Source organism: Phyllobates terribilis, unplaced genomic scaffold, assembly GCF_046119375.1.
Source record: "Phyllobates terribilis strain yellow unplaced genomic scaffold, ASM4611937v1 Scaffold_13__5_contigs__length_258822181, whole genome shotgun sequence".
Classification (NCBI taxonomy): Eukaryota; Metazoa; Chordata; class Amphibia; order Anura; family Dendrobatidae; genus Phyllobates; species Phyllobates terribilis.
This window is the reverse complement of record NW_027362773.1, coordinates 186,570,597-186,593,747: the sequence shown is the minus strand read 5'-3', so window position 1 is coordinate 186,593,747 and position 23,151 is coordinate 186,570,597. Positions and strand designations below refer to the sequence as shown.

Genomic DNA, 23,151 nt, shown 5'->3' with positions numbered 1-23,151 from the left:
ACACAGTATATACACACCGGTCACACGCACAGTATATACACACCGGTCACACGCACAGTATATACACAGCGGTCACACGCACAGTACACAGTATATACACAGCGGTCACACGCACAGTACACAGTATATACACAGAAGTCACGCGCACAGTACACAGTATATACACAGCGATCACGCGCACAGTACACAGTATATACACAGCGGTCACGCGCACAGTACACAGTATATACACAGCGGTCACGCGCACAGTACACAGTATATACACAGCGGTCACACGCACAGTACACAGTATATACACAGCGGTCACACGCACAGTACACAGTATATACACAGCGGTCACACGCACAGTACACAGTATATACACACACCGGTCACACGCACAGTACACAGTATATACACACACCGGTCACACGCACAGTACACAGTATCTACACACAGCGGTCACACGCACAGTACACAGTATATACACAGCGGTCACACGCACAGTACACAGTATATACACAGCGGTCACAAGCACAGTACACAGTATACACGCACAGTACACAGTATACACGCACAGTACACAGTATATACACACCGGTCACGCGCACAGTACACAGTATATGTACACCGGTCACACGCACAGTACACAGTATATGTACACACCGGTCACACGCACAGTACACATTATATGTACACCGGTCACACGCACAGTACACAGTATATACACACACCGGTCACACGCACAGTACACAGTATATACACACACCGGTCACACGAACAGTACACAGTATATACACACACCGGTCACACGCACAGTACACAGTATATACACAGCGGTCACACGCACAGTACACAGTATATACACACAGCGGTCACACGCACAGTACACAGTATATACACACAGCGGTCACACGCACAGTACACAGTATATACACACAGCGGTCACACGCACAGTACACAGTATATACACACAGCGGTCACACGCACAGTACACAGTATATACACACAGCGGTCACACGCACAGTACACAGTATATACACACAGCGGTCACACGCACAGTACACAGTATATACACACAGCGGTCACACGCACAGTACACAGTATATACACACAGCGGTCACACGCACAGTACACAGTATATACACACAGCGGTCACACGCACAGTACACAGTATATACACACAGCGGTCACACGCACAGTACACAGTATATACACACAGCGGTCACACGCACAGTACACAGTATATACACACAGCGGTCACACGCACAGTACACAGTATATACACACAGCGGTCACACGCACAGTACACAGTATATACACACAGCGGTCACACGCACAGTACACAGTATATACACAGCGGTCACACGCACAGTACACAGTATATACACAGCGGTCACACGCACAGTACACAGTATATACACAGCGGTCACACGCACAGTACACAGTATATACACACCGGTCACACGCACAGTACACAGTATATACACAGCGGTCACACGCACAGTACACAGTATATACACAGCGGTCACACGCACAGTACACAGTATATACACACAGCGGTCACACGCACAGTACACAGTATATACACACAGCGGTCACACGCACAGTACACAGTATATACACAGCGGTCACACGCACAGTACACAGTATATACACACAGCGGTCACACAGCGGTCACACGCACAGTACACAGCATATACACAGCGGTCACACGCACAGTACACAGTATATACACAGCGGTCACACGCACAGTACACAGTATAGACACAGCGGTCACACGCACAGTACACAGTATATACACAGCGGTCACACGCACAGTACACAGTATATACACAGCGGTCACACGCACAGTACACAGTATATACACAGCGGTCACACGCACAGTACACAGTATATACACAGCGGTCACACGCACAGTACACAGTATATACACAGCGGTCACACGCACAGTACACAGTATATACACAGCGGTCACACGCACAGTACACAGTATATACACAGCGGTCACACGCACAGTACACAGTATATGTACACCGGTCACGCGCACAGTACACAGTATATACACACCGGTCACACGCACAGTATATACACACCGGTCACACGCACAGTATATACACAGCGGTCACACGCACAGTACACAGTATATACACAGCGGTCACACGCACAGTACACAGTATATACACAGAAGTCACGCGCACAGTACACAGTATATACACAGCGGTCACGCGCACAGTACACAGTGATCACGCGCACAGTACACAGTATATACACAGCGGTCACGCGCACAGTACACAGTATATACACAGCGGTCACACGCACAGTACACAGTATATACACAGCGGTCACACGCACAGTACACAGTATATACACAGCGGTCACACGCACAGTACACAGTATATACACAGCGGTCACACGCACAGTACACAGTATATACACACACCGGTCACACGCACAGTACACAGTATATACACACACCGGTCACACGCACAGTACACAGTATATACACACAGCGGTCACACGCACAGTACACAGTATATACACAGCGGTCACACGCACAGTACACAGTATATACACAGCGGTCACAAGCACAGTACACAGTATACACGCACAGTACACAGTATACACGCACAGTACACAGTATATACACACCGGTCACGCGCACAGTACACAGTATATACACACCTGTCACGCGCACAGTACACAGTATATGTACACCGGTCACACGCACAGTACACAGTATATGTACACACCGGTCACACGCACAGTACACATTATATGTACACCGGTCACACGCACAGTACACAGTATATACACACACCGGTCACACGCACAGTACACAGTATATACACACACCGGTCACACGAACAGTACACAGTATATACACACACCGGTCACACACACAGCACACAGTATATACACAGCGGTCACACGCACAGCACACAGTATATACACACAGCGGTCACACGCACAGTACACAGTATATACACACAGCGGTCACACGCACAGTACACAGTATATACACACAGCGGTCACACGCACAGTACACAGTATATACACACAGCGGTCACACGCACAGTACACAGTATATACACACAGCGGTCACACGCACAGTACACAGTATATACACACAGCGGTCACACGCACAGTACACAGTATATACACACAGCGGTCACACGCACAGTACACAGTATATACACACAGCGGTCACACGCACAGTACACAGTATATACACACAGCGGTCACACGCACAGTACACAGTATATACACACAGCGGTCACACGCACAGTACACAGTATATACACACAGCGGTCACACGCACAGTACACAGTATATACACACCGGTCACACGCACAGTACACAGTATATACACACACCGTTCACACGCACAGTACACAGTATATACACACACCGTTCACACGCACAGTACACAGTATATACACACACCGGTCACACGCACAGTACACAGTATATACACAGCGGTCACACGCACAGTACACAGTATATACACAGCGGTCACACGCACAGTACACAGTATATACACAGCGGTCACACGCACAGTACACAGTATATACACACCGGTCACACGCACAGTACACAGTATATACTCACCGGTCACACACACAGTATATACACACACCGGTCACACGCACAGTACACAGTATATACACACACCGGTCACACGCACAGTACACAGTATATACACACACCGGTCACACGCACAGTACACAGTATATACACACACCGGTCACACGCACAGTACACAGTATATACACAGCGGTCACACGCACAGTACACAGTATATACACACAGCGGTCACACGCACAGTACACAGTATATACACACCGGTCACACGCACAGTACACAGTATATACTCACCGGTCACACGCACAGTACACAGTATATACTCACCGGTCACACACACAGTATATACTCACCGGTCACACGCACAGTACACAGTATATACACACACCGGTCACACGCACAGTACACAGTATATACACACACCGGTCACACGCACAGTACACAGTATATACACACACCGGTCACACGCACAGTACACAGTATACACACAGCGGTCACACGCACAGTACACAGTATATACACACAGCGGTCACACGCACAGTACACAGTATATACACACAGCGGTCACACGCACAGTACACAGTATATACACACAGCGGTCACACGCACAGTACACAGTATATACACACAGCGGTCACACGCACAGTACACAGTATATACACACAGCGGTCACACGCACAGTACACAGTATATACACACAGCGGTCACACGCACAGTACACAGTATATACACACAGCGGTCACACGCACAGTACACAGTATATACACACAGCGGTCACACGCACAGTACACAGTATATACACACAGCGGTCACACGCACAGTACACAGTATATACACACAGCGGTCACACGCACAGTACACAGTATATACACACAGCGGTCACACGCACAGTACACAGTATATACACACAGCGGTCACACGCACAGTACACAGTATATACACACAGCGGTCACACGCACAGTACACAGTATATACACACAGCGGTCACACGCACAGTACACAGTATATACACACAGCGGTCACACGCACAGTACACAGTATATACACACAGCGGTCACACGCACAGTACACAGTATATACACACAGCGGTCACACGCACAGTACACAGTATATACACACAGCGGTCACACGCACAGTACACAGTATATACACACAGCGGTCACACGCACAGTACACAGTATATACACAGCGGTCACACGCACAGTACACAGTATATACACAGCGGTCACACGCACAGTACACAGTATATACACAGCGGTCACACGCACAGTACACAGTATATACACAGCGGTCACACGCACAGTACACAGTATATACACAGCGGTCACACGCACAGTACACAGTATATACACAGCGGTCACACGCACAGTACACAGTATATACACAGCGGTCACACGCACAGTACACAGTATATACACAGCGGTCACACGCACAGTACACAGTATATACACACTGGTCACACGCACAGTACACAGTATATGTACACCGGTCACGCGCACAGTACACAGTATATACACACCGGTCACACGCACAGTATATACACACCGGTCACACGCACAGTATATACACAGCGGTCACACGCACAGTACACAGTATATACACAGCGGTCACACGCACAGTACACAGTATATACACAGAAGTCACGCGCACAGTACACAGTATATACACAGCGGTCACGCGCACAGTACACAGTATATACACAGCGATCACGCGCACAGTACACAGTATATACACAGCGGTCACGCGCACAGTACACAGTATATACACAGCGGTCACACGCACAGTACACAGTATATACACAGCGGTCACACGCACAGTACACAGTATATACACAGCGGTCACACGCACAGTACACAGTATATACACAGCGGTCACACGCACAGTACACAGTATATACACACACCGGTCACACGCACAGTACACAGTATATACACACACCGGTCACACGCACAGTACACAGTATATACACACAGCGGTCACACGCACAGTACACAGTATATACACAGCGGTCACACGCACAGTACACAGTATATACACAGCGGTCACAAGCACAGTACACAGTATACACGCACAGTACACAGTATACACGCACAGTACACAGTATATACACACCGGTCACGCGCACAGTACACAGTATATACACACCTGTCACGCGCACAGTACACAGTATATACACACCTGTCACGCGCACAGTACACAGTATATGTACACCGGTCACACGCACAGTACACAGTATATGTACACACCGGTCACACGCACAGTACACATTATATGTACACCGGTCACACGCACAGTACACAGTATATACACACACCGGTCACACGCACAGTACACAGTATATACACACACCGGTCACACGAACAGTACACAGTATATACACACACCGGTCACACGCACAGTACACAGTATATACACAGCGGTCACACGCACAGTACACAGTATATACACAGCGGTCACACGCACAGTACACAGTATATACACAGCGGTCACACGCACAGTACACAGTATATACACAGCGGTCACACGCACAGTACACAGTATATACACAGCGGTCACACGCACAGTACACAGTATATACACAGCGGTCACACGCACAGTACACAGTATATACACAGCGGTCACACGCACAGTACACAGTATATACACAGCGGTCACACGCACAGTACACAGTATATACACAGCGGTCACACGCACAGTACACAGTATATACACACCGGTCACACGCACAGTACACAGTATATGTACACCGGTCACGCGCACAGTACACAGTATATACACACCGGTCACACGCACAGTATATACACACCGGTCACACGCACAGTATATACACAGCGGTCACACGCACAGTACACAGTATATACACAGCGGTCACACGCACAGTACACAGTATATACACAGAAGTCACGCGCACAGTACACAGTATATACACAGCGGTCACGCGCACAGTACACAGTATATACACAGCGATCACGCGCACAGTACACAGTATATACACAGCGGTCACGCGCACAGTACACAGTATATACACAGCGGTCACACGCACAGTACACAGTATATACACAGCGGTCACACGCACAGTACACAGTATATACACAGCGGTCACACGCACAGTACACAGTATATACACAGCGGTCACACGCACAGTACACAGTATATACACACACCGGTCACACGCACAGTACACAGTATATACACACACCGGTCACACGCACAGTACACAGTATATACACACAGCGGTCACACGCACAGTACACAGTATATACACAGCGGTCACACGCACAGTACACAGTATATACACAGCGGTCACAAGCACAGTACACAGTATACACGCACAGTACACAGTATACACGCACAGTACACAGTATATACACACCGGTCACGCGCACAGTACACAGTATATACACACCTGTCACGCGCACAGTACACAGTATATGTACACCGGTCACACGCACAGTACACAGTATATGTACACACCGGTCACACGCACAGTACACATTATATGTACACCGGTCACACGCACAGTACACAGTATATACACACACCGGTCACACGCACAGTACACAGTATATACACACACCGATCACACGAACAGTACACAGTATATACACACACCGGTCACACGCACAGTACACAGTATATACACAGCGGTCACACGCACAGCACACAGTATATACACACAGCGGTCACACGCACAGTACACAGTATATACACACAGCGGTCACACGCACAGTACACAGTATATACACACAGCGGTCACACGCACAGTACACAGTATATACACACAGCGGTCACACGCACAGTACACAGTATATACACACAGAAGTCACACGCACAGTACACAGTATATACACACAGCGGTCACACGCACAGTACACAGTATATACACACAGCGGTCACACGCACAGTACACAGTATATACACACAGCGGTCACACGCACAGTACACAGTATATACACACAGCGGTCACACGCACAGTACACAGTATATACACACAGCGGTCACACGCACAGTACACAGTATATACACACAGCGGTCACACGCACAGTACACAGTATATACACACAGCGGTCACACGCACAGTACACAGTATATACACACCGGTCACACGCACAGTACACAGTATATACACACACCGTTCACACGCACAGTACACAGTATATACACACACCGGTCACACGCACAGTACACAGTATATACACAGCGGTCACACGCACAGTACACAGTATATACACAGCGGTCACACGCACAGTACACAGTATATACACAGCGGTCACACGCACAGTACACAGTATATACACACCGGTCACACGCACAGTACACAGTATATACTCACCGGTCACACGCACAGTACACAGTATATACACACACCGGTCACACGCACAGTACACAGTATATACACACACCGGTCACACGCACAGTACACAGTATATACACACACCGGTCACACGCACAGTACACAGTATATACACACACCGGTCACACGCACAGTACACAGTATATACACAGCGGTCACACGCACAGTACACAGTATATACACACAGCCGTCACACGCACAGTACACAGTATATACACACCGGTCACACGCACAGTACACAGTATATACTCACCGGTCACACACACAGTATATACACACACCGGTCACACGCACAGTACACAGTATATACACACACCGGTCACACGCACAGTACACAGTATATACACACACCGGTCACACGCACAGTACACAGTATATACACACACCGGTCACACGCACAGTACACAGTATATACACAGCGGTCACACGCACAGTACACAGTATATACACACAGCGGTCACACGCACAGTACACAGTATATACACACAGCGGTCACACGCACAGTACACAGTATATACACACAGCGGTCACACGCACAGTACACAGTATATACACACAGCGGTCACACGCACAGTACACAGTATATACACACAGCGGTCACACGCACAGTACACAGTATATACACACAGCGGTCACACGCACAGTACACAGTATATACACACAGCGGTCACACGCACAGTACACAGTATATACACACACAGCGGTCACACGCACAGTACACAGTATATACACACACAGAGGTCACACGCACAGTACACAGTATATACACACAGCGGTCACACGCACAGTACACAGTATATACACACAGCGGTCACACGCACAGTACACAGTATATACACACAGCGGTCACACGCACAGTACACAGTATATACACACAGCGGTCACACGCACAGTACACAGTATATACACACAGCGGTCACACGCACAGTACACAGTATATACACACAGCGGTCACACGCACAGTACACAGTATATACACACAGCGGTCACACGCACAGTACACAGTATATACACACAGCGGTCACACGCACAGTACACAGTATATACACACAGCGGTCACACGCACAGTACACAGTATATACACAGCGGTCACACGCACAGTACACAGTATATACACAGCGGTCACACGCACAGTACACAGTATATACACAGCGGTCACACGCACAGTACACAGTATATACACAGCGGTCACACGCACAGTACACAGTATATACACAGCGGTCACACGCACAGTACACAGTATATACACAGCGGTCACACGCACAGTACACAGTATATACACAGCGGTCACACGCACAGTACACAGTATATACACAGCGGTCACACGCACAGTACACAGTACATACACAGCGGTCACACGCACAGTACACAGTATATACACAGCGGTCACACGCACAGTACACAGTATATACACAGCGGTCACACGCACAGTACACAGTATATACACAGCGGTCACACGCACAGTACACAGTATATACACACTGGTCACACGCACAGTACACAGTATATGTACACCGGTCACGCGCACAGTACACAGTATATACACACCGGTCACACGCACAGTATATACACACCGGTCACACGCACAGTATATACACAGCGGTCACACGCACAGTACACAGTATATACACAGCGGTCACACGCACAGTACACAGTATATACACAGAAGTCACGCGCACAGTACACAGTATATACACAGCGGTCACGCGCACAGTACACAGTATATACACAGCGATCACGCGCACAGTACACAGTATATACACAGCGGTCACGCGCACAGTACACAGTATATACACAGCGGTCACACGCACAGTACACAGTATATACACAGCGGTCACACGCACAGTACACAGTATATACACAGCGGTCACACGCACAGTACACAGTATATACACAGCGGTCACACGCACAGTACACAGTATATACACACACCGGTCACACGCACAGTACACAGTATATACACACACCGGTCACACGCACAGTACACAGTATATACACACAGCGGTCACACGCACAGTACACAGTATATACACAGCGGTCACACGCACAGTACACAGTATATACACAGCGGTCACAAGCACAGTACACAGTATACACGCACAGTACACAGTATACACGCACAGTACACAGTATATACACACCGGTCACGCGCACAGTACACAGTATATACACACCTGTCACGCGCACAGTACACAGTATATACACACCTGTCACGCGCACAGTACACAGTATATGTACACCGGTCACACGCACAGTACACAGTATATGTACACACCGGTCACACGCACAGTACACATTATATGTACACCGGTCACACGCACAGTACACAGTATATACACACACCGGTCACACGCACAGTACACAGTATATACACACACCGGTCACACGAACAGTACACAGTATATACACACACCGGTCACACGCACAGTACACAGTATATACACAGCGGTCACACGCACAGTACACAGTATATACACAGCGGTCACACGCACAGTACACAGTATATACACAGCGGTCACACGCACAGTACACAGTATATACACAGCGGTCACACGCACAGTACACAGTATATACACAGCGGTCACACGCACAGTACACAGTATATACACAGCGGTCACACGCACAGTACACAGTATATACACAGCGGTCACACGCACAGTACACAGTATATACACAGCGGTCACACGCACAGTACACAGTATATACACAGCGGTCACACGCACAGTACACAGTATATACACACCGGTCACACGCACAGTACACAGTATATGTACACCGGTCACGCGCACAGTACACAGTATATACACACCGGTCACACGCACAGTATATACACACCGGTCACACGCACAGTATATACACAGCGGTCACACGCACAGTACACAGTATATACACAGCGGTCACACGCACAGTACACAGTATATACACAGAAGTCACGCGCACAGTACACAGTATATACACAGCGGTCACGCGCACAGTACACAGTATATACACAGCGATCACGCGCACAGTACACAGTATATACACAGCGGTCACGCGCACAGTACACAGTATATACACAGCGGTCACACGCACAGTACACAGTATATACACAGTGGTCACACGCACAGTACACAGTATATACACAGCGGTCACACGCACAGTACACAGTATATACACAGCGGTCACACGCACAGTACACAGTATATACACACACCGGTCACACGCACAGTACACAGTATATACACACACCGGTCACACGCACAGTACACAGTATATACACACAGCGGTCACACGCACAGTACACAGTATATACACAGCGGTCACACGCACAGTACACAGTATATACACAGCGGTCACAAGCACAGTACACAGTATACACGCACAGTACACAGTATACACGCACAGTACACAGTATATACACACCGGTCACGCGCACAGTACACAGTATATACACACCTGTCACGCGCACAGTACACAGTATATGTACACCGGTCACACGCACAGTACACAGTATATGTACACACCGGTCACACGCACAGTACACATTATATGTACACCGGTCACACGCACAGTACACAGTATATACACACACCGGTCACACGCACAGTACACAGTATATACACACACCGATCACACGAACAGTACACAGTATATACACACACCGGTCACACGCACAGTACACAGTATATACACAGCGGTCACACGCACAGCACACAGTATATACACACAGCGGTCACACGCACAGTACACAGTATATACACACAGCGGTCACACGCACAGTACACAGTATATACACACAGCGGTCACACGCACAGTACACAGTATATACACACAGCGGTCACACGCACAGTACACAGTATATACACACAGAAGTCACACGCACAGTACACAGTATATACACACAGCGGTCACACGCACAGTACACAGTATATACACACAGCGGTCACACGCACAGTACACAGTATATACACACAGCGGTCACACGCACAGTACACAGTATATACACACAGCGGTCACACGCACAGTACACAGTATATACACACAGCGGTCACACGCACAGTACACAGTATATACACACAGCGGTCACACGCACAGTACACAGTATATACACACAGCGGTCACACGCACAGTACACAGTATATACACACCGGTCACACGCACAGTACACAGTATATACACACACCGTTCACACGCACAGTACACAGTATATACACACACCGGTCACACGCACAGTACACAGTATATACACAGCGGTCACACGCACAGTACACAGTATATACACAGCGGTCACACGCACAGTACACAGTATATACACAGCGGTCACACGCACAGTACACAGTATATACACACCGGTCACACGCACAGTACACAGTATATACTCACCGGTCACACGCACAGTACACAGTATATACACACACCGGTCACACGCACAGTACACAGTATATACACACACCGGTCACACGCACAGTACACAGTATATACACACACCGGTCACACGCACAGTACACAGTATATACACACACCGGTCACACGCACAGTACACAGTATATACACAGCGGTCACACGCACAGTACACAGTATATACACACAGCCGTCACACGCACAGTACACAGTATATACACACCGGTCACACGCACAGTACACAGTATATACTCACCGGTCACACACACAGTATATACACACACCGGTCACACGCACAGTACACAGTATATACACACACCGGTCACACGCACAGTACACAGTATATACACACACCGGTCACACGCACAGTACACAGTATATACACACACCGGTCACACGCACAGTACACAGTATATACACAGCGGTCACACGCACAGTACACAGTATATACACACAGCGGTCACACGCACAGTACACAGTATATACACACAGCGGTCACACGCACAGTACACAGTATATACACACAGCGGTCACACGCACAGTACACAGTATATACACACAGCGGTCACACGCACAGTACACAGTATATACACACAGCGGTCACACGCACAGTACACAGTATATACACACAGCGGTCACACGCACAGTACACAGTATATACACACAGCGGTCACACGCACAGTACACAGTATATACACACACAGCGGTCACACGCACAGTACACAGTATATACACACACAGAGGTCACACGCACAGTACACAGTATATACACACAGCGGTCACACGCACAGTACACAGTATATACACACAGCGGTCACACGCACAGTACACAGTATATACACACAGCGGTCACACGCACAGTACACAGTATATACACACAGCGGTCACACGCACAGTACACAGTATATACACACAGCGGTCACACGCACAGTACACAGTATATACACACAGCGGTCACACGCACAGTACACAGTATATACACACAGCGGTCACACGCACAGTACACAGTATATACACACAGCGGTCACACGCACAGTACACAGTATATACACACAGCGGTCACACGCACAGTACACAGTATATACACAGCGGTCACACGCACAGTACACAGTATATACACAGCGGTCACACGCACAGTACACAGTATATACACAGCGGTCACACGCACAGTACACAGTATATACACAGCGGTCACACGCACAGTACACAGTATATACACAGCGGTCACACGCACAGTACACAGTATATACACAGCGGTCACACGCACAGTACACAGTATATACACAGCGGTCACACGCACAGTACACAGTATATACACAGCGGTCACACGCACAGTACACAGTACATACACAGTGGTCACACGCACAGTACACAGTATATACACAGCGGTCACACGCACAGTACACAGTATATACACACAGCGGTCACACGCACAGTACACAGTATATACACAGCGGTCACACGCACAGTACACAGCCTATACACACCGGTCACACGCACAGTACACAGCCTATACACACCGGTCACACGCACAGTACACAGTATATACACACCGGTCACGCGCACAGTACACAGTATATACACACCTGTCACGCGCACAGTACACATTATATGTACACCGGTCACACGCACAGTACACAGTATATACACACACCGGTCACACGAACAGTACACAGTATATACACACACCGGTCACACGCACAGTACACAGTATATACACACACCGGTCACACGCACAGTACACAGTATATACACAGCGGTCACACGCACAGTACACAGTATATACACAGCGGTCACACGCACAGTACACAGTATATACACAGCGGTCACACGCACAGTACACAGTATATACACACAGCGGTCACACGCACAGTACACAGTATATACACACAGCGGTCACACGCACAGTACACAGTATATACACACAGCGGTCACACGCACAGTACACAGTATATACACACAGCGGTCACACGCACAGTACACAGTATATACACACAGCGGTCACACGCACAGTACACAGTATATACACACAGCGGTCACACGCACAGTACACAGTATATACACACAGCGGTCACACGCACAGTACACAGTATATACACACAGCGGTCACACGCACAGTACACAGTATATACACACAGCGGTCACACGCACAGTACACAGTATATACACACAGCGGTCACACGCACAGTACACAGTATATACACACAGCGGTCACACGCACAGTACACATTATATGTACACCGGTCACACGCACAGTACACAGTATATACACACACCGGTCACACGAACAGTACACAGTATATACACACACCGGTCACACGCACAGTACACAGTATATACACAGCGGTCACACGCACAGTACACAGTATATACACAGCGGTCACACGCACAGTACACAGTATATACACAGCGGTCACACGCACAGTACACAGTATATACACAGCGGTCACACGCACAGTACACAGTATATACTCACCGGTCACACACACAGTATATACTCACCGGTCACACGCACAGTACACAGTATATACACACACCGGTCACACGCACAGTACACAGTATATACACACACCGGTCACACGCACAGTACACAGTATATACACACACCGGTCACACGCACAGTACACAGTATATACACAGCGGTCACACGCACAGTACACAGTATATACACACAGCGGTCACACGCACAGTACACAGTATATACACACCGGTCACACGCACAGTACACAGTATATACTCACCGGTCACACGCACAGTACACAGTATATACACACACCGGTCACACGCACAGTACACAGTATATACACACACCGGTCACACGCACAGTACACAGTATATACACACACCGGTCACACGCACAGTACACAGTATATACACAGCGGTCACACGCACAGTACACAGTATATACACACAGCGGTCACACGCACAGTACACAGTATATACACACCGGTCACACGCACAGTACACAGTATATACTCACCGGTCACACACACAGTATATACTCACCGGTCACACGCACAGTACACAGTATATACACACACCGGTCACACGCACAGTACACAGTATATACACACACCGGTCACACGCACAGTACACAGTATATACACACACCGGTCACACGCACAGTACACAGTATATACACAGCGGTCACACGCACAGTACACAGTATATACACACAGCGGTCACACGCACAGTACACAGTATATACACACAGCGGTCACACGCACAGTACACAGTATATACACACAGCGGTCACACGCACAGTACACAGTATATACACACAGCGGTCACACGCACAGTACACAGTATATCCACACAGCGGTCACACGCACAGTACACAGTATATACACACAGCGGTCACACGCACAGTACACAGTATATACACACAGCGGTCACACGCACAGTACACAGTATATACACACAGCGGTCACACGCACAGTACACAGTATATACACACAGCGGTCACACGCACAGTACACAGTATATACACACAGCGGTCACACGCACAGTACACAGTATATACACACAGAGGTCACACGCACAGTACACAGTATATACACACAGCGGTCACACGCACAGTACACAGTATATACACACAGCGGTCACACGCACAGTACACAGTATATACACACAGCGGTCACACGCACAGTACACAGTATATACACACAGCGGTCACACGCACAGTACACAGTATATACACACAGCGGTCACACGCACAGTACACAGTATATACACACAGCGGTCACACGCACAGTACACAGTATATACACACAGCGGTCACACGCACAGTACACAGTATATACACACAGCGGTCACACGCACAGTACACAGTATATACACAGCGGTCACACGCACAGTACACAGTATATACACAGCGGTCACACGCACAGTACACAGTATATACACAGCGGTCACACGCACAGTACACAGTATATACACAGCGGTCACACGCACAGTACACAGTATATACACAGCGGTCACACGCACAGTACACAGTATATACACAGCGGTCACACGCACAGTACACAGTATATACACAGCGGTCACACGCACAGTACACAGTACATACACAGCGGTCACACGCACAGTACACAGTATATACACAGCGGTCACACGCACAGTACACAGTATATACACACAGCGGTCACACGCACAGTACACAGTATATACACAGCGGTCACACGCACAGTACACAGTATATACACACCGGTCACACGCACAGTACACAGCCTATACACACCGGTCACACGCACAGTACACAGTATATACACAGCGGTCACACGCACAGTACACAGTATATACACACCGGTCACGCGCACAGTACACAGTATATACACACCTGTCACGCGCACAGTACACAGTATATGTACACCGGTCACACGCACAGTACACAGTATATGTACACCGGTCACACGCACAGTACACAGTATATACACACCGGTCACACGCACAGTACACATTATATGTACACCGGTCACACGCACAGTACACAGTATATACACACACCGGTCACACGAACAGTACACAGTATATACACACACCGGTCACACGCACAGTACACAGTATATACACAGCGGTCACACGCACAGTACACAGTATATACACAGCGGTCACACGCACAGTACACAGTATATACACAGCGGTCACACGCACAGTACACAGTATATACACACAGCGGTCACACGCACAGTACACAGTATATACACACAGCGGTCACACGCACAGTACACAGTATATACACACAGCGGTCACACGCACAGTACACAGTATATACACACAGCGGTCACACGCACAGTACACAGTATATACACACAGCGGTCACACGCACAGTACACAGTATATACACACAGCGGTCACACGCACAGTACACAGTATATACACACAGCGGTCACACGCACAGTACACAGTATATACACACAGCGGTCACACGCACAGTACACAGTATATACACACAGCGGTCACACGCACAGTACACAGTATATACACACAGCGGTCACACGCACAGTACAAAGTATATACACACAGCGGTCACACGCACAGTACACAGTATATACACACAGCGGTCACACGCACAGTACACAGTATATACACACAGCGGTCACACGCACAGTACACAGTATATACACACCGGTCACACGCACAGTACACATTATATGTACACCGGTCACACGCACAGTACACAGTATATACACACACCGGTCACACGAACAGTACACAGTATATACACACACCGGTCACACGCACAGTACACAGTATATACACAGCGGTCACACGCACAGTACACAGTATATACACAGCGGTCACACGCACAGTACACAGTATATACACAGCGGTCACACGCACAGTACACAGTATATACACAGCGGTCACACGCACAGTACACAGTATATACACACCGGTCACACGCACAGTACACAGTATATACTCACCGGTCACACACACAGTATATACTCACCGGTCACACGCACAGTACACAGTATATACACACACCGGTCACACGCACAGTACACAGTATATACACAGCGGTCACACGCACAGTACACAGTATATACACACAGCGGTCACACGCACAGTACACAGTATATACACAGCGGTCACACGCACAGTACACAGCATATACACACCGGTCACACGCACAGTACACAGCCTATACACACCGGTCACACGCACAGTACACAGTATATACACAGCGGTCACACGCACAGTACACAGTATATACACAGCGGTCACACGCACAGTACACAGTATATACACAGCGGTCACAAGCACAGTACACAGTATATACACACCGGTCACACGCACAGTACACAGTATATACACACCGGTCACACGCACAGTATATACACACCGGTCACGCGCACAGTACACAGTATATACACACCTGTCACGCGCACAGTACACAGTATATGTACACCGGTCACACGCACAGTACACAGTATATGTACACCGGTCACACGCACAGTACACAGTATATACACACCGATCACACGCACAGTACACATTATATGTACACCGGTCACACGCACAGTACACAGTATATACACACACCGGTCACACGCACAGTACACAGTATATACACACACCGGTCACACGCACAGTACACAGTATATACACAGCGGTCACACGCACAGTACACAGTATATACACAGCGGTCACACGCACAGTACACAGTATATACACAGCGGTCACACGCACAGTACACAGTATATACACAGCGGTCACACGCACAGTACACAGTATATACTCACCGGTCACACGCACAGTACACAGTATATACACACACCGGTCACACGCACAGTACACAGTATATACACACACCGGTCACACTCACAGTACACAGTATATACACACAGCGGTCACACGCACAGTACACAGTATATACACACAGCGGTCACACGCACAGTACACAGTATATACACACAGCGGTCACACGCACAGTACACAGTATATACACACAGCGGTCACACGCACAGTACACAGTATATACACACAGCGGTCACACGCACAGTACACAGTATATACACACAGCGGTCACACGCACAGTACACAGTATATACACACAGCGGTCACACGCACAGTACACAGTATATACACACAGCGGTCACACGCACAGTACACAGTATATACACACAGCGGTCACACGCACAGTACACAGTATATACACACAGCGGTCACACGCACAGTACACAGTATATACACACAGCGGTCACACGCACAGTACACAGTATATACACACAGCGGTCACACGCACAGTACACAGTATATACACACAGCGGTCACACGCACAGTACACAGTATATACACACAGCGGTCACACGCACAGTACACAGTATATACACACAGCGGTCACACGCACAGTACACAGTATATACACACAGCGGTCACACGCACAGTACACAGTATATACACACAGCGGTCACACGCACAGTACACAGTATATACACACAGCGGTCACACGCACAGTACACAGTATATACACACAGCGGTCACACGCACAGTACACAGTATATACACACAGCGGTCACACGCACAGTACACAGTATATACACACAGCGGTCACACGCACAGTACACAGTATATACACACAGCGGTCACACGCACAGTACACAGTATACACACACCGGTCACGCGCACAGTACACAGTATATACACACCGGTCACGCGCACAGTACACAGTATATACACACCGGTCACGCGCACAGTACACAGTATATGTACACCGGTCACGCGCACAGTACACAGTATATGTACACCGGTCACGCGCACAGTACACAGTATATGTACACCGGTCACACGCACAGTACACAGTATATGTACACCGGTCACACGCACAGTACACAGTATATGTACACCGGTCACACGCACAGTACACAGTATATGTACACCGGTCACACGCACAGTACACAGTATATACACACCGGTCACACGCACAGTACACAGTATATGTACACCGGTCACACGCACAGTACACAGTATATACACACCGGTCACACGCACAGTACACAGTATATACACACCGGTCACACGCACAGTACACAGTATATACTCACCGGTCACACGCACAGTACACAGTATATAAACACAGCGGTCACACGCACAGTACACAGTATATACACAGCGGTCACACGCACAGTACACAGTATATAGACACAGCGGTCACACGCACAGTACACAGTATATACACACAGCGGTCACACGCACAGTACACAGTATATACACACAGCGGTCACACGCACAGTACACAGTATATACACACAGCGGTCACACGCACAGTACACAGTATATACACACAGCGGTCACACGCACAGTACACAGTATATACACACAGCGGTCACACGCACAGTACACAGTATATACACACAGCGGTCACACGCACAGTACACAGTATATACACACAGCGGTCACACGCACAGTACACAGTATATACACACAGCGGTCACACGCACAGTACACAGTATATACACACAGCGGTCACACGCACAGTACACAGTATATACACACAGCGGTCACACGCACAGTACACAGTATATACACACAGCGGTCACACGCACAGTACACAGTATATACACACAGCGGTCACACGCACAGTACACAGTATATACACACAGCGGTCACACGCACAGTACACAGTATATACACACAGCGGTCACACGCACAGTGCACAGTATATACACACAGCGGTCACACGCACAGTACACAGTATATACACAGCGGTCACACGCACAGTACACAGTATATACACAGCGGTCACACGCACAGTACACAGTATATACACAGCGGTCACACGCACAGTACACAGTATATACACAGCGGTCACACGCACAGTACACAGTATATACACAGCGGTCACACGCACAGTACACAGTATATACACAGCGGTCACACGCACAGTACACAGTATATACACACAGCGGTCACACGCACAGTACACAGTATATACACACAGCGGTCACACGCACAGTACACAGTATATACACAGCGGTCACACGCACAGTACACAGTATATACACACAGCGGTCACACGCACAGTACACAGTATATACACAGCGGTCACACGCACAGTACACAGTATATACACAGCGGTCACACGCACAGTACACAGTATATACACAGCGGTCACACGCACAGTACACAGTATATACACAGCGGTCACACACACAGTACACAGCCTATACACACCGGTCACACGCACAGTACACAGTATATACACACCGGTCACACGCACAGTATATACACAGCGGTCACACGCACAGTACACAGTATATACACAGCGGTCACACGCACAGTACACAGTATATACACAGAAGTCACGCGCACAGTACACAGTATATACACAGCGGTCACACGCACAGTACACAGTATATACACACACCGGTCACACGCACAGTACACAGTATATACACAGCGGTCACACGCACAGTACACAGTATATACACACACCGGTCACACACAGTATATACAGCCGGCGGCCGGCACTCACCCACACCCCCAGGCCGTCTGACACCAGGTACCGGCCGATGTCCGCCGCCTCCCCGGGACCCTCTGTCAGTCGCTCCCGGAGCTCCTCCGCCTCCTCCCGGCCGTCCTCCCCGTCCTGGTCGCCGCTCAGGCTCCGGTAGGCGCTCAGCAGACTGAGGCCCAGCAGGAGGCCGCTCAGGCCGGTGTATGTCCGCAGGCTGGGCCACGGGAAGCGCTCCAAGAAGAGCAACGGCATGTTCAGGAAAGCCCGGGGCCCCCTGGGGCTTGTCACAGCAGGAAGCCGCGGTCTATGGCAGTGTGAGGCCCAGCAACGTGACACAGGCAGCGGCAGCGGCCGCAGTCTCTCGGCCTCCCGGCTCCTGTCTCCGCGCTCACACACTTCCCTCCGCCGCTGCTTTCCGTACGTTCCTCGGTGACACAGCGCCCTCCGCTGTTGGCGGAGAGCAGGTACCACAGCAGGAAATGTGCGGACTGCTGGTATGGAGAGCGCACACAGCACACCCGCGGGTAACCCCCGACACTGTCACCACATCACACCCACAGGTAACCCCCCAACAGTGTCATCCCACCACATCACGCCCACAGGTAACCCCCCAACAGTGTCATCCTGCCACATCACACTCACAGGTTAACCCCCAACAGTGTCACCACATCACACCCACAGGTTACCCCCCAACAGTGTCATCCTGCCACATCACACTCACAGGTTAGCCCCCAACAGTGTCATCCTGCCACATCACACTCACAGGTTAACCCCCAACAGTGTCATCCTGCCACATCACACTCACAGGTTACCCCCCATCACTGTCACATCACACCCACAGGTTACATCCCCTACAGTGTCATCCTGCCACATCACACCCACAGGTTACCCCCCAACAGTGTCATCCTGCCACATCACACCCACAGGTTACCTCCCCTACAGTGTCATCCTGCCACATCACACCCACAGGTTACCTCCCCAACTGTCATCCCACCACATCACGCCCACAGGTAACCCCCCCACAGTGTCACCACATCACACCCACAGGTTACCCCCCAACAGTGTCACCACATCACACCCACAGGTAACCCCCCAACAGTGTCATCCTGCCACATCACACTCACAGGTTACCCCCCATCACTGTCACATCACACCCACAGGTTACCCCCCAACAGTGTCATCCTGCCACATCACACCCACAGGTTACCTCCCCTACAGTGTCATCCTGCCACATCACACCCACAGGTTACCTCCCCAACTGTCATCCCACCACATCACGCCCACAGGTAACCCCCCCACAGTGTCACCACATCACACCCACAGGTTACCCCCCAACAGTGTCACCACATCACAGCCACAGGTTACCTCCCCAACAGTGTCATCCCACATCACACCCACAGGTTACCCCCCAACAGTGTCATCCTGCCACATCACACTCACAGGTTAGCCCCCAACAGTGTCATCCTGCCACATCACACTCACAGGTTAACCCCCAACAGTGTCATCCTGCCACATCACACTCACAGGTTACCCCCCATCACTGTCACATCACACCCACAGGTTACCCCCCAACAGTGTCATCCTGCCACATCACACCCACAGGTTACCTCCCCTACAGTGTCATCCTGCCACATCACACCCACAGGTTACCTCCCCAACTGTCATCCCACCACATCACGCCCACAGGTAACCCCCCCACAGTGTCACCACATCACACCCACAGGTTACCCCCCAACAGTGTCACCACATCACACCCACAGGTAACCCCCCAACAGTGTCATCCTGCCACATCACACTCACTGGTTACCCTCCATCACTGTCACATCACACCCACAGGTTACCCCCCAACAGTGTCATCCTGCCACATCACACCCACAGGTTACCTCCCCTA

General features: G+C 49.4%; 1 protein-coding gene across 1 annotated transcript in view; it reads right to left on the bottom strand.

Annotated features, from left to right (window-relative positions):
• AMFR (autocrine motility factor receptor) overlaps nt 1–21,819 on the bottom strand; it is a 119,607-nt gene extending 97,788 nt beyond the window's left edge. Inside the window, exon 1 of the mRNA XM_073659087.1 lies at nt 21,279–21,819. Coding sequence (XP_073515188.1) covers nt 21,279–21,512 — 234 coding nt within the window. The 5' untranslated portion in view covers nt 21,513–21,819. The remainder of the gene's footprint in view (nt 1–21,278) is intronic.
• Nucleotides 21,820–23,151: the final 1,332 nt, after the last annotated feature.